Source organism: Oncorhynchus tshawytscha, linkage group LG03 (genome assembly GCF_018296145.1).
Source record: "Oncorhynchus tshawytscha isolate Ot180627B linkage group LG03, Otsh_v2.0, whole genome shotgun sequence".
Taxonomy (NCBI): domain Eukaryota; kingdom Metazoa; phylum Chordata; class Actinopteri; order Salmoniformes; family Salmonidae; genus Oncorhynchus; species Oncorhynchus tshawytscha.
Window position 1 is genome coordinate 29,865,741 of NC_056431.1, and position 12,905 is coordinate 29,878,645.

The 12,905-nt window shown below is 43.2% G+C and overlaps 1 protein-coding gene across 4 annotated transcripts in view; it reads right to left on the reverse strand.

Moving 5' to 3' along the window:
• Positions 1 to 12,765, reverse strand: part of si:dkey-34d22.1 (discoidin, CUB and LCCL domain-containing protein 1) — a 28,640-nt gene extending 15,875 nt beyond the window's left edge. For 3 of the 4 annotated variants that reach the window (XM_024402212.2, XM_024402204.2, XM_024402202.2), the window contains exons 1-3: positions 12,587 to 12,764; positions 3,661 to 3,882; positions 2,706 to 2,843 (exon numbers count right to left, since the gene is read on the reverse strand). In XM_024402212.2, coding sequence (XP_024257980.1) covers positions 2,706 to 2,843; positions 3,661 to 3,882; positions 12,587 to 12,686 — 460 coding nt within the window. In that variant the 5' untranslated portion in view covers positions 12,687 to 12,764. Of the gene's footprint in view, positions 1 to 2,705; positions 2,844 to 3,660; positions 3,883 to 12,586 lie in introns of all 4 variants that reach the window. The other variant, XM_024402221.2, reaches the window with a different exon arrangement.
• Positions 12,766 to 12,905: the final 140 nt, after the last annotated feature.

Here is a 12,905-nt window from a genome sequence, read left to right on the forward strand (position 1 = left end):
GGCTAGATTGTCTCCTGCTGAGTGCTTACATAGACTGAACACCGAGAGCTGTCTTGTATTGTGGAGCTACGGGACACTTCTTATTTAGCTGCCCATTAAAAGACCAGGCTCATCAGTAGGTACGAGTACACTCGTAACCCCCTTATGCTACCTTGTTGTGGTGAGACCAGTCCAAATTCATCCGGGTGCTCATTGACTCTGGGGCTGACGAGACCTTTATGGACACTACCCTTGTGTCAGAGCTGGGTATCTCCACTCAACCCCTTTCCATCCCGATGGACGTTAGAGCGCAGAATGGGCGCTCTATTGACAGAGTCACCCACAATATGGTTCCTATCAACCTGTGAGTGTCAGGCAACCAGAGTGAGGCAATGCAGTTTCTGCTCCTGGAGTCTCCTCATGTACCCATGGTTTTGAGGTTTTAATGGCTCCAGAGGAACAATCCCCTAATCGACTGGGCTACGTCTTCCATCATGGGTTGGAGCCCATTTTGCCATGCACATTGTCTGAAGTCGGCACAGCCTGCCCCAGGACATCTTCCTGCGGGCTTGGGTAAAGCCTTGGATTACTCTGCCATTCCCGCAGAGTACCAGGATTTACGGGAGGTTTTCAACTCTGGCCGCTCCACATCTCTTCCTCCACATTGGCCCTACGACTGTGTAATCGACCTTCTCCCCGGCACTGCACCACCTCGGGGGAGACTTTATTCCCTGTCGTGTCCGGAGACCAACGCGATGGAGGGGTACAATGAGGACTCTTTCGCAGCAGGGATTATGTGTCCCTCTGTCTCCCCCCCAGCGCAGAGTTCTTCTTTGTGGAGAAGAAGGACAAGACCTTGTATTGACTACCGGGGCCTTAATGACATTATGGTTAAAAACTGTTACCCGCTACCACTCATCTCCTCAGCTTTCGAGACTTTCCAGGGAGCGGTCATCTTCTCCAAGTTGGACCTTCCAAACGCCTACCATTAGGTTTGGTTACGGGAAGGAGACGAGTGGAAGACAGCCTTTAACAAGACTGGTGGGCACTACTAGTACCTGGTGATAACATTCGGACTGACCAACGCTCCCACAGTGTTCCAGGCCCTTGTCAATGATGTGCTCTGTGACATGTTGAACCGATTTGTGTTTGTCTACCTCGAGGATATCCTAATTTATTCCCGGTCAGCTCAAGAGCATGTCCTCAATGTCCGACAGGTCATCCAGCGTCTCCTTGAGAACCAGCTTTTCGTGAAGGCGGAGAAATGTGAGTTCCATTGCTCCACCATATCCTTCCGAGGATGCGTCATCACTGCAGAGAATATTCAGATGGACCCTGACAAGGTGAGAGGGGTGGTGGATTGGCCTCAACCCACATCCAGAGTGCAGCTGCAACATTTCCTGGGGTTTGCTAATTTCTACTGTCGTTTTATCTGGGGTTACAGCACCCTTGCTTCCCCGCTCTCTGCACTCACCTCTCCCAAGTTTCCATTCCCATGGTCTCCAGCAGCTGACTGGGCGTTCTCAGACCTTCAGCACGTCTTCCGTAATCCATGGACTTCCCGTCGCCATGGTCAAGACCACCGGACCCCTGCTCCCCGCTACCGTCTTGGGCAGAGGGTATGGCTTTCTACTCGGGATCTGCCCCTCCGGGTGGAGTCCCGCAAACTTTCCCCTCGTTTTATCGGCCCTTTCCCCGTCTCTAAGGTCCTTATCCCCTCTGCTGTTGGCCTGCTGTTGCCCCGCACCCTCTGTATACATCCAACTTTCCATGTATCTAGAATTAAACCCCTGTCTCATAGCCCTTTGTCTCCTGTTTCCATCACTCCAACACACATATGAACATTGGCGTACAAATTCCATTGGTGTAAACATGTGTGCATACATTAAACTGACTTCATGCCTGTGACTCCATCAACTCTAATGCTGGACTTGAATGCAACTGGGTATGAAATTACAGCATGTTTCCAGTCTCTTTGACACCTCAGTAATGGCTGTTTGTGCCTTTCAACTTGCTTAGCAGCACTTTGGGGGTTACCAGTGATGTAGGTGGCGAGCAGAAAAACAACAATTATGATCACAGTGGGTGCCCTTCAGCACTGTTGTTTACATCAATGAGGTAGGGCCACTGTAAAAAAAACAACAACAACTTAACCAATTGTTTAATCAGCGTTTTTCTGATTTGAGTGGCCTTCAAATGGACAAGAATTTGAGCTAAGGTGTTCACATTTGTTCACTCAACAAACTCTGCTCAAAGTGAGTGAATTTGAAAAAGCTTGTTGAGTAAAATTACAAATTCATGTTAACCCTTGGAAGGCAAAGTGAGTGAATTTGAAAAAGCTTGTTGAGTAAAATTACAAATTCATGTTAACCCTTGGAAGGCAACACTGTATGTTGGTTCAGCTATATACCCAAATGTTGAGTAGGCTGAGCAATGTTGAGCAAACTCACAATCCTATTGCAGCCTGACAATTGTATGTTGAATCAACTTTATTTAAAAATATATATTTTTTTTTTACAGTGTGGGTCATTGCTTTCACTGAGAAAGTTCCACCGCAGAGCTACTGTGGGAAAATAATATATTATTATCAACATTCTGTGTGTAATGTGATTGTATGATGAATTAATTAAATTACATGAAGAATTTCCATATGTAGCATAGTTGTATATACAAAGGTAGCTATAGAAAGTAAACGTGTGAGCAGTTTGTGATGAATTGGGCCATACCTGAGTGTTGGTCTGTGGTGTAGGAGAACAGGAACCCTCGGCCTGAGTGATGGGGGCCAGAGTAGAATACTATTGTCACCTCATTGCTGTTTACAGTCACATTTTTCTCTGAGTCTTCAAGCTGTCCACACAGGGGGCCTGTGGATGACAGACAGACAGGCATGCATGTAAGAACCCATACGCCACACACACACACACACACACACACACACACACACACACACACACACACACACACACACACACACACACACACACACACACACACACACACACACACACACACACACACACACACACACACACACACACACACACACACACAAACATCAGCACAAACATGACCAAGCTGGAGGCCTAGAGGCAGGGCAGTCTGGCTTTACACACTATGCTAGTGTGTGGTCTCCTAGTCATGTTTGTGTAGTACTGCAGACCATCCATGCTTGTGTGAACAGATGACATGAAGTGAGCTCCAGAACAGCATGAGGTTGCCCCTGTGGAATCCGCTAATAAAAACAATATAATAAGCAGGGTAACTGAATAGTTACAGCCTCTGGAATTGTCATCTAATATCTAGGAATGGCATCATACCCTTGTGCCCACAAGGTATGGCTGGATGCACCGTAGTGGTGTAGAATCGGCAGAGATGCAAAAGCAGTGACATTGTGTTTATGTGCTCTCTGCAGTCTACACTGCATGGCTTTTACTAGTAGCAAAGATAGGTTTTGAATTAACTACTTAACAGAAGAGACAGATCAAGTGGTCCATCAGAAGTGGGTGGATTTGTCTTAATGACAAGCATTAATTCAGTCAGTCAGAACTTGAGTGAGAATTCAAAATGTCACTATAAAATAGTTTGTCAATAGCATTAGTAAATCAGTAAATCCCTTGTAAAAGTAGAGACAAGCACATAGCCAGCCAGGTCTGCGGCCCTGTGTGCACTGGAGAGTCTTACCCAGGCTGGGAGCTCCGTTGTTGGGTGTGATGGTGAGGGAGCCATTCCTGCAGCCCGGACTCCTTTCCACGTCAAAGTCTCCAAAGAGGAGGTGCAGTGTACGTCCCTTCGGAACTCGCAGTCTCCACTTACACCAGGAATCAACAGGGTAGGTCCACGGGTAGTTCTGAGAGGCCAGGGTGCCACTCTCTGTGGCCATCACAGTGTGCCCGCAGCCATTGCCTGAAATATGAAGACAACCAAACTTACAGTTATAACAGTTATTGTACTTGTACATAATACATCTGCCATATATGCAATGGTTTGGTGGCTAATTCCAGGCAAATGATATATCCTAACACTGTGTATGGTAATGTTGCTTTGGCATCCAGGGTAAATCCACAGTAATGTCAAATTTCCATACAAGTACGATAATGGCTATTTCCAGGAAATCCTTGGCCGCATGGTGTGTAGGTGTGAGAAGTGAATGAATGCATGACTAGCAGTGTAGGCAGTACGGCGGGGCAGCTGTGGCTTGTTAGCAGAGGGGACGGCCAAGTTCCCCACTGTTTAGTCACAGTACATAACAGGGACTTTCATTAATGATGTTAATACGGTAAGGACACTATTTAGAGCTCTGTTAATTATAGGGCTCCTTTCCCAGACAAAGTGAGTAATAGGAGTCTCCAGGGAGGGAGCACTGAGTGTGCGCAGTAGAGCAGGAGATGTTTACACTCCTGAGATCATAACCGCAAAATGTCCTAAAACAACCAGCTGCTGAAGCAGTCCTCCTCAACACTGTTGGACACTGCTTACAGTAAAACAAGATTGAAGGCCCTATGCGATCAAAACTAAGTGGAAAATACTATTATTCAAAGGCAATGAGAAAGTGTGTTTGATTGTGTCATTTGTGTCATTTGAATCCAAAACTGCAATCATAACTCTTTAACGGGTTAACATGTTTGATTGAACAATACCCTCTGTTTTAGCACTCCTTACAGGGGCTAATCCTTAATACTACAGAGCAAACTCATCATCCTTCCACTCTGTTTCTATTTCATTTTAATCAATGTTTTCCTGCTAGTTCTCTGTCGTACCTCTTCTTATTGCCCTATTCTTAAATTTTTCCTATTTATTTTTAATTTGTATTTTATTTAACCTTTATTTAACTAGGCAAATCGGTTCAGAATAAAATCTTATTCACAATGATGGCCTACCACAAAGCAAAAGGCCTACTGCGGGGATGGGGGCTTGGATTAAAAATACAAATAAAATACAAATATAGGACAAAACACACATCACGACAAGAGAGGCAACACAACACTACATAAAGAGAGACCTAAGACAACAACACAGCATGGTCTACCTCTGTGGCTATGACTAACTATTTTTTTGTAATGGAAAGAACTCAAATATTTAGCTAGACACATTCTTAATGTGACTGTTTGGATGAGTCAGTGCATTAGGTCATAGAGGTAAGTGGTGGTCAAACCAAGGACACCCACGCTTCCAGGGTAGACAGAAAGAAGCGCAGTTCTCCCTTGGGTTTAAAATTCAGTTTGTGTGAAGAGTTGGTGGTCTCTGTTACTTTCCACTCACATGTCACATACACGTCACACTGGTTAGCCTTTCCTGTCCGGCTAAGAGACTCTTCCAATCATAGTACATAACATTATATCTTTCTTTCTCCTCTCTCTTGCTTTCTTTCTTTCTATCTCTCTCTCTCTCTCTCTCTCTCTCTCTCTCTCACGTCTCTCCCCCTTTCTCTAACTATCTCCCATAACTTCTCACCGCTACCGCCCCATTTCCTGTCCCTTAGGATTCACTGGAAATGCCAGCGCGACAAACTGTAGCTGTGGGCAACAGAGCGTGGATCTGTGTCACCATCAAGTCTGCTTGGGAGCAGTATTCCTTGTATTCTGGGGACGTTTTTGAGTTGGCAGGCCGAGCTTCCCCCCTACACTCCTCCCCTCTCACCCTGTCTTTGACCTGGCCTGTCTCATGAAGGTCTTGTCTAGTGGGGCTCTCTCTCTCTCTTTCCTCAGTGCTTGGAATCAACCTAAGCTTTAACTCATGCGTTATAGCTGTTGGTTGGTCCATGGAGTGAATAGTCTACACCCTGGCATTCCTGCTACTGGCCCATACGTGCGTCCTGCTTTTAGGTCTCTCTTGACAGACTGGGCTTTCCGACTGTCTCAGACATATAATCAAACGTTTAGATTATGATGGATATCCTTCTGAAAACCCTCAACTTCAGGGGCAGAAAAACCAAAAGTAATAACACAAGGGTTTTCCTTTATTTTGATTATTTCCTACATTGTAGAATAATAGTGACAACATCAAAACTGACATAACACATATGGAATCATGTAGTAACTAAAAAAGTGTTTTATATTTCAGATTCTTCAAATAGCCACCCTTTGCCTTGATGAGCTTGACGAGCTTCACCTGGAATGCTTTTCCAACAGTCTTGAAGGAGTTCCCACATATGCTGAGCACTTGTTGGCTGCTTTTCCTTCACTCTGCGGTCCGACTCATTCCAAACCATCTCAATTTGGTTGAGGTCGGGTGATTGTGGAGGCCAGGTCATCTGATGCATTACTCCATTACTCTCCTTATTGGTAGAATAGCCCTTACACAGCCTGGAGGTGTGTTGGTTCATTAACCTGTTGAAAAACAAATGATAGTCCCACTAAGCCCAAACCAGATGGCATATCGCAGCAGAATGCTGTGGTAGCCATGCTGGTTAAGTGTGCCTTGAATTCTAAATAAATCACAGACAGTGTCACCAGCAAAGCACCCCCACACCATAACGCCTCCTCCTGCTTTACGGTGGGAAATAAACATGCAGAGATCATCCGTTCACCATCTCATCCGTCTCACAGATACGGCGGTTGGAACCAAAAATCTACAATTTGGACTCTAGACCAAAGGACAAATTACCACCGATCTAATGTCCATTGCTCGTTTCTTGGCCCAAGCAAGTCTCTTCTTCATTTTGGTGTACTTTAGTAGTGGTTTCTTTGCAGTAATTCGACCATGAAAGGCCTGATTCACACAGTCTCCTCTGAACAGTTGATGTTGAGATGTGTCTGTTACTTGAACTCCGTGAAGCCCTTATTTGGGCTGCAATCTCTGAGGCTGGTAACTCTAATGTACTTATCCTCTACAGCAAGAGGTAACTCTGGGTCTTCCATTCCTGTGGCGGTCCTCATGAGAAACAGTTTCATCAAATCGCTTGATGGTTTTTGCGACTGCACTTGAAGAAACTTTCAAAGTTCTTGAAATTTTCCTTATTGACTGACAATCATGTTTTAAAGTAAAGATGGACTGCTGTTCTCTTTACTTATTTGAGCTTTTCTTACCATAATATGGACTTGGTCTTTTACCAAATAGGGATATCTTCTACCCCCTACCTTGTCGCAACACAACTGATTGTCTCAAACGCATTAAGAAAGAAAGAAATTCCACCAATTAACTTTTAAGAAGGCACACCTGTTAATTGAAATGCACCAGCTTCATGACAACCTCATGAAGCTGGTGGAGAGAATGACAAGAGTGTCCAAAGCTGTCACCAAGGCAAAGGGTGGCTATTTGAAGAATCTCGAATACAAAATATATATTGATTTGTTGGACACTTTTTTGGTTACTACATGATTCCATACAGTTGAAGTTGGAAGTTAACATAAATCTTAGCCAAATACAGTGGGGAGAACAAGTATTTGATACACTGACGATTTTGCAGGTTTTCCTACTTACAAAGCATGTAGAGGTCTGTAATTTTTATCATAGGTACACTTCAACTGTGAGAGACGGAATCTAAAACAAAAATCCAGAAAATCACATTGTATGATTTTTAAGTGATTCATTTGCATTTTAATGCATGACATAAGTATTTGATCACCTACCAAACAGTAAGAATTCCGGCTCTCACAGACCTGTTAGTTTTTCTTTAAGAAGCCCTCCTGTTCTCCACTCATTACCTGTATTAACTGCACCTTTGAATTCGTTACCTGTATAAAAGACACCTGTCCACACACCCAATCAAACAGACTCCAACCTCTCCACAATGGCCAAGACCAGAGAGCTGTGTCAGGACATCAGGGATAAAATTGTAGACCTGCACAAGGCTGGGATGGGCTACAGGACAATAGGCAAGCAGCTTGGTGATAAGGCAACAACTGTTGGCGCAATTATAAGAAAATGGAAGAAGTTCAAGATGACGGTCAATCACCCTCGGTCTGGGGCTCCATGCAAGATCTCACCTCGTGGGGCATCAATGATCATGAGGAAGGTGAGGGATCAGCCCAGAACTACACGGCAGGACCTGGTCAATGACCTGAAGAGAGCTGGGACCACAGTCTCAAAGAAAACCATTAGTAACACACTACGCCGTCATGGATTAAAATCCTGCAGCGCACGCAAGGTCCCCCTGCTCAAGCCAGCGCATGTCCAGGCCGTCTGAAGTTTGCCCATGACCATCTGGATGATCCAGAAGAGGAATGGGAGAAGGTAATGTGGTCTGATGAGACACAAATAGAGCTTTTTGGTCTAAACTCCACTCGCCATGTTTGGAGGAAGAAGAAGGATGAGTACAACCCCAAGAACACCATCCCAACCGTGAAGCATGGAGGTGGAAACATCATTATTTGGGGATGCTTTTCTGCAAAGGGGACAGGACGACTGCACCGTATTGAGGGGAGGATGGATGGGGCCATGTATCGCGAGATCTTGACCAACAACTTCCTTCCCTCAGTAAGAGCATTGAAGATGGGTCGAGGCTGGGTCTTCCAGCATGACAACGACCCGAAACACACAGCCAGGGCAACTAAGGAGTGGCTCCGTAAGAAGCATCTCAAGGTCCTAGAGTGGCCTAGCCAGTCTCCAGACGTGAACCCAACAGAAAATCTTTGGAGGGAGCTGAAAGTCCGTATTGCCCAGCAACAGCCCCGAAACCTGAAGGATCTGGAGGTCTGTATGGAGGAGTGGGCCAAAATCCCTGCTGCAATGTGTGCACACACAAATGTACAATCTCTGTAATTGCAAACAAAGGTTTCCGTACCAAATATTAAGTTCTGCTTTTCTGATGTATCAAATACTTATGTCATGCAATAAAATGCAAATGAATTACCTAAAAATCATACAATGTGATTTTCTGGATTTTTGTTTTAGATTCCATCTCTCACAGTTGAAGTGTACCTATGATAAAAATTACAGACCTCTACATGCTTTGTAAGTAGGAAAACCTGCAAAATTGGCAGTGTATCAAATACTTGTTCTCCCCACTGTACATTTTAACTCGGTTTTTCACAATTCCTGACATTTAATCCTAGTAAAAATTCCCTGTCTTAGGTCAGTTAGAATCACCACTTTATTTTAAGAATGTGAAATGCCAGAATAATAGTAGAGAGAATGATTTATTTCAGCCTTTATTTTTTTCATCACATTCCCAGCCGGTCAGAAGTTTACATGCACTCAATTAGTATTTGGTAGCATTGCCTTTAAATTGTTTAACTTGGCAAACGTTTCAGGTAGCCTTCCACAAGCTTCCCACAATACGTTGGGTGAATTTTGGCCCATTCCTCCTGACAGCTGGTGTAACTGAGTCAGGTTTTTAAGGCCTATTTGCACGCTTTTCAGTGCTTCCCACAAATTTTCTATAGGATTGAGGTCAGGGCTTTGTGGTCAGGGCTTTGTGATGGTCACTCCAATACCTTGACTTTGTTGTCCTTAAGCCATTTTTCCACAACTTTAGAAATATGCTTTGGGTCATTGTCCATTTGGCAGACTCGTTTGCGACCAAGCTTTAACTTTCTGACTGATAACTTGAGATGTTGCTTCAATATAGCCACATAACTTTCCAACCTCATGATGCCATTTATTTTGTGAAGTGCACCAGTCCCTCCTGCAGCAAAGCACTCCCACAACATGATGATGCCAGCCCTCTGCTTCACGTTTGGGATGGTGTTCTTCAGCTTGCAAGCATCCCCCTTTTTCCTCCAAACATAACAATGGTCATTATGGCCAGACAGTTTTATTTTTGTTTCTTCCGACCAGAGGACATTTCTCCAAAAAGTACGACCTTTGTCCCCATGTGCAGTTGCAAACCGTAGTCTGCGTTTTTATGGAGGTTTTGGAGCAGTGGCTTCTTCCTTACTGAGCGGCCTTTCAGGTTGTGTCAATATAGGACTTGTTTTACTCTGGATATAGATACTTTTGCAACTGTTTCCTCCAGTATCTTCACAAGGTCCTTTGCTGTTGTTCTGGGATTGATTTGCACTTTTCGCACCAAAGTACGTTAATCTCTAGAAGACAGAACGCTTCTCCTTCCTGAGTGGTATGACAGCTAGCTGCGTGGTCCCATGGTGTTAATTCTTGCACACTATCTTTTGTACAGATGAACGTGAAACCTTCAGGCGTTTGGAAATTGCTCCCAAGGATGAACCAGACTTTTGAAGGTCTACAATTGTTTTTCTGAGGTCTTGGCTGATTTCTTTTGATTTTCCCATGATGTCAAGCAAAGCGGCACTGAGTTTGAAGGTAGGCCTTGAAAGACATCCACAAATACACCTCCAATTGACTCAAATGATGTCAATTAGCCTATCAGAAGCTAAAGCCATGACATCATTGTCTGGAATTTTCCAAGCTGTTTAAAGGCACAGTCAAATTAGTGTATGTAAACTTCTGACCCACTGGAATGGTGATACAGTGAATTGTAAGTGAAATAATCTGTCTGTAAACAATTGTTGGAAAAATGACTTGTGTCATGCACAAAGTAGATGTCCTAACCGACTTGCCAAAACTATAGATTGTTAACAAGAAATTTGTGGAGTGGTTGAAAAGCGAGTTTCAATGACTTCAACCTAAGTGTATGTAAACTTCTGACTTCAATTGTATGTGTTATTCCATAGTTTTGATGTCTTCACTATTATTCTACAATGTAGAAAATTGTAAATAAATAAAAACCCTTGAATGAGTAGGTGTTCTAAAACTTTTGACCGGTAGTGTAGTAATAACTGGACAGATGATAGGGAATTGTAGTCAATCATCAGCTCTGTATTGGACCAAAATGTATTGACATCTTTGGGGGATTTGCAGGCAGGCCCTCACAGGTCTGTATTATGAGACAGGATGTTTAGCTGTGTAATCTGTCACTACACAATACTGCTGTGTCAATCAGAGCATGACAACACACACTGAGTTATTCATTGACCAGGAGAGGATTGATATGTTTTTTTTCTTGTACATTTGTCTCTTGCTTCTCTCTGGTGCCAAAGTGATTCAGAGGAAGAAATGTACCATGAATTGGTCATCTTCCTCTGTGACGATACTAAATCCCCAGCAGCAAAACAAAATGTGTCAAGAGAGCCCAGATCTGCTTGGACATTCACAGTAAGTGTCCATATATGTGTGATTCATGTTGACCCCTGTCTGATTGTGAAATACCATGTCAACACAAGGGGTACACTCTCTTATTGTTGCATGTCTTCCTGCAAGTCTTCTTGTGGGGAATAGTAGGGGGAAAAAACATGTATATATGTTTTGTCACATACACCAGGTGCAATTGAATGTGTTGTTTTATAGGGTCAGCCGCAGTAGTACAGTGCCCCTGGAGCAAATTATAGTTATGTTCCTTGCTCAAGGGCACATTGACAGATTTTTCACCTTGGCTTGGGTATTCAAACCAGCGAGCTTTCGGTTACTGGCCCTGGCACTCATAGGTAAACACAGATGAGAGTTCACTATCTGCAATGGAATGCCACCATGACATCACAGATGACCTTTGAACTATCAGGATTGTTTGCTCCAGACAGTCCCAAAGATATTTGTGGCTTTGGTTTGATCCACCCCATGTGTTGGAAGAGAGTTATTCACAGGAGCACTGAGCCTTATATTCATTTAAACCCTATCAAAGCTAGTGTTGTCGACTACTTGCATGCACCCCTTTTGCTGAAGTCAACTGTATGTGTGACAGGGTTTTTGCATAAAATATTTACTCTTGGAAATGATTTGAAGGGATGCTCAGCAATGGAAAGGATGCTCAGTTTGTTGTAAATACTTGGAATGACTAACACAAGCAGAACAGCTCCAAACGAGGATGTGTACACACACCTCACCCTTGCCAATAAGAGTGAGTTACCAAAGAAGGGCAGTGTACCTTTAACTTACCAATACAACAGCTACCTTGTTTATGAGGACTTTTATAAGAAACCTGAATTAAACTCATGCATCAGGGTATCAGGGTAGCCTAGTGGTTAGAGCGTTAGAGCGTTGGACTAGTAACCGGAAGGTTGCCAGTTCAAACCCCTGAGCTGATGAGGTTGTTCTGCCCCTGAACAGGCAGTTAACCCACTGTTCCTAGGCTGTCATTGAAAATAAGAATGTATTCTTAACTGACTTGCCTAGTTAAATAAAGGTAAAAAAATAAAAAATCATCTGATTGATCAATAATCTATGATATATACCTTCTGAACTGGACTGGAAATTGCAGCAGGAGCACATTGTCTATTTATGTCACCAATAGCCACTTTAGAAAATGTCAAACGGTTTCAAATGTGGACAACGTGTGTAGCCCTCAGCCAACAAAAAATAATAATTAGAAAGTGATGACAATATCTTCAATAAAGAAAGCACCACACAACATTAAAATGACATGAAGATAATCTGTGAATATGTTCATTTATGTAGGCTATTCATGTCGATGAAACTCAGTTTACAGTACCAACTAAATTCCACAACTTTTATTATATAAACATAATAGCCTACAATCTATAGAGTTATTTCATAATTGTCCAGTCAAGGCTCAGAGTAATTATCTCAATAAAAATATCGTAAGCGATATATAAAAAAGATAGCTAGTCTAATGTCTTTGGTTGTCTATTGCTCTACATATATTATACTATACTGTACATTGACAAGGACATACACAAGGGAATAAATAGCTTACCCTCCTGTCCGTTGACAATTATAAACACGACACTAAAGACGATCCAAAAACTGCCCAAATAATTCACAGCATCTCTAATCTGTCCAGGTTTCAAGAACATGATTTCCACGGATAAATGCAAGGAGTAAACCCTCAAACCCCGGGACAACACTACTCAATTCACTTCTGCAGAAATTACTAAATTACGAGGCATTGAATATTTACGATTGGGCACAGGGAGACGAACTGAGATCTCATTGGCTTCCAGATGTGTCAATTAAATCACTTCAAGAATCGCTTTCCCAAATAAGGGGGTCTTGCTAGATGTGGACCAATAAAT